At 56.2% G+C, this 1,207-nt stretch overlaps 1 protein-coding gene across 1 annotated transcript; it reads right to left on the bottom strand.

The window, feature by feature from the left end:
• Window positions 1-168: 168 nt before the first annotated feature.
• VOLCADRAFT_101083 (uncharacterized protein) lies at window positions 169-1,075 on the bottom strand (the record flags this gene model as incomplete). The annotated part of the gene is made up of 3 exons (XM_002959540.1): window positions 169-323; window positions 754-990; window positions 1,058-1,075. Coding segments are annotated over 3 exons (410 nt in total), but the record flags the coding sequence as incomplete, so codon positions are not given.
• Between the last annotated feature and the right edge of the window lie 132 nt (window positions 1,076-1,207).

Here is a 1,207-nt window from a genome sequence, read left to right as displayed (position 1 = left end):
ACACGGGCCGAGAGATTTCACCCTTCCTCGGTCATCCATCGGTGTAATGTGCCCGCGAACCCGACATATAATTCACATTGCATAATCCATAACGCGTAATGCGATGATGATGATGATGATGATGATGATAACAATGCCACGCCTCACCGTAAGTGCCCTCACACTCACCTGCCAGTGAAGATGTCCTCGCCGCAGTTCCCCAGCAGCAGCTCCAGCACCTCAGTGGGCACCCCCCTGAAGCCCTTGCCCACCACATAGACCTCCGAGTTAGCGGGCTTGCTGGTGGCGGGCTTGTAAACCAGCACCTTGTCGAATAGGCAGCCCTGCAGAGAGGAGCGTGGGGGGGGCGTGGGGGGGGGAAAGATGGCGCGGGTAATGGTTACATGGCGGCCGAACTGGCGCGGTTCCCGGTAAAGGGGGGGGGGAGAGCTGTGAGTAACCGACGTAGAGATGCAGGGTATGGGCGGGAATGACGTGTAGAACTGAAGGCGGCAAAGAAGAAAGGGTTTCGGAAAGTGTAATAATTGGGAAGTCATCGCTGACGTGGCGGCGAATGTGGTTAAGTACATTTTTGCTGATGTTTTGCTGCTGGCAAGCTGCTAGCTGACATGCATGCATGTGTTCCTCCCAGCCACCCCTCCCAGCTAGCACACTTAGGGTTAGCCCCTGGCCCAACCCAACCCGGCTAGCTCGCCCACGCCGATGTAGCAGGACGCAACAAACGACAAAGCTCTCGGAACCGCCCGGACCCACCTGGCCAGGCGGCACAAGCGGCAGAGGCGGCGGGCAGAGGCACCGGCAGCGGGCAAAGGGCATGCAAAAGAAAGGAAAACGAATTGTGAGCAGCAAGAAAACGAACAGGTTTAAAAGGAATGTGAAGTGCTGCTGAATGGAAAAAGAGGAGGACTTATTTTTAAGGAAGGTGACAGTAGCACAGAAAAAATGCCTTAAGAACAAAGCCGAATGACAAAGAAAGCGTGGTCGTATCCCCTGGGAGGGCCGTGGCGAGGTGAGACGGAGAGGGAGGGAAGCGAGTGAGTGAGGGAGAGAGGCGCACCTGAGATTCCACATTCATGCTTATTTCGAACATCCCTATCGCAACCACCAGTGTCGTTTCAGACAGCAACCCAGGCCAACCCCTACATCCCCCTTCCCCTTTCCACCAACTACTACCTCACCTAAACAGCCTGCCTCCGCTCCCCCCCCC

Source organism: Volvox carteri, assembly GCF_000143455.1.
Source record: "Volvox carteri f. nagariensis unplaced genomic scaffold VOLCAscaffold_344, whole genome shotgun sequence".
In the NCBI taxonomy this organism is placed as follows: domain Eukaryota; kingdom Viridiplantae; phylum Chlorophyta; class Chlorophyceae; order Chlamydomonadales; family Volvocaceae; genus Volvox; species Volvox carteri.
The sequence above is the reverse complement of the archived record's forward strand: the minus strand, read 5'-3'. Positions and strand labels throughout refer to the sequence as shown.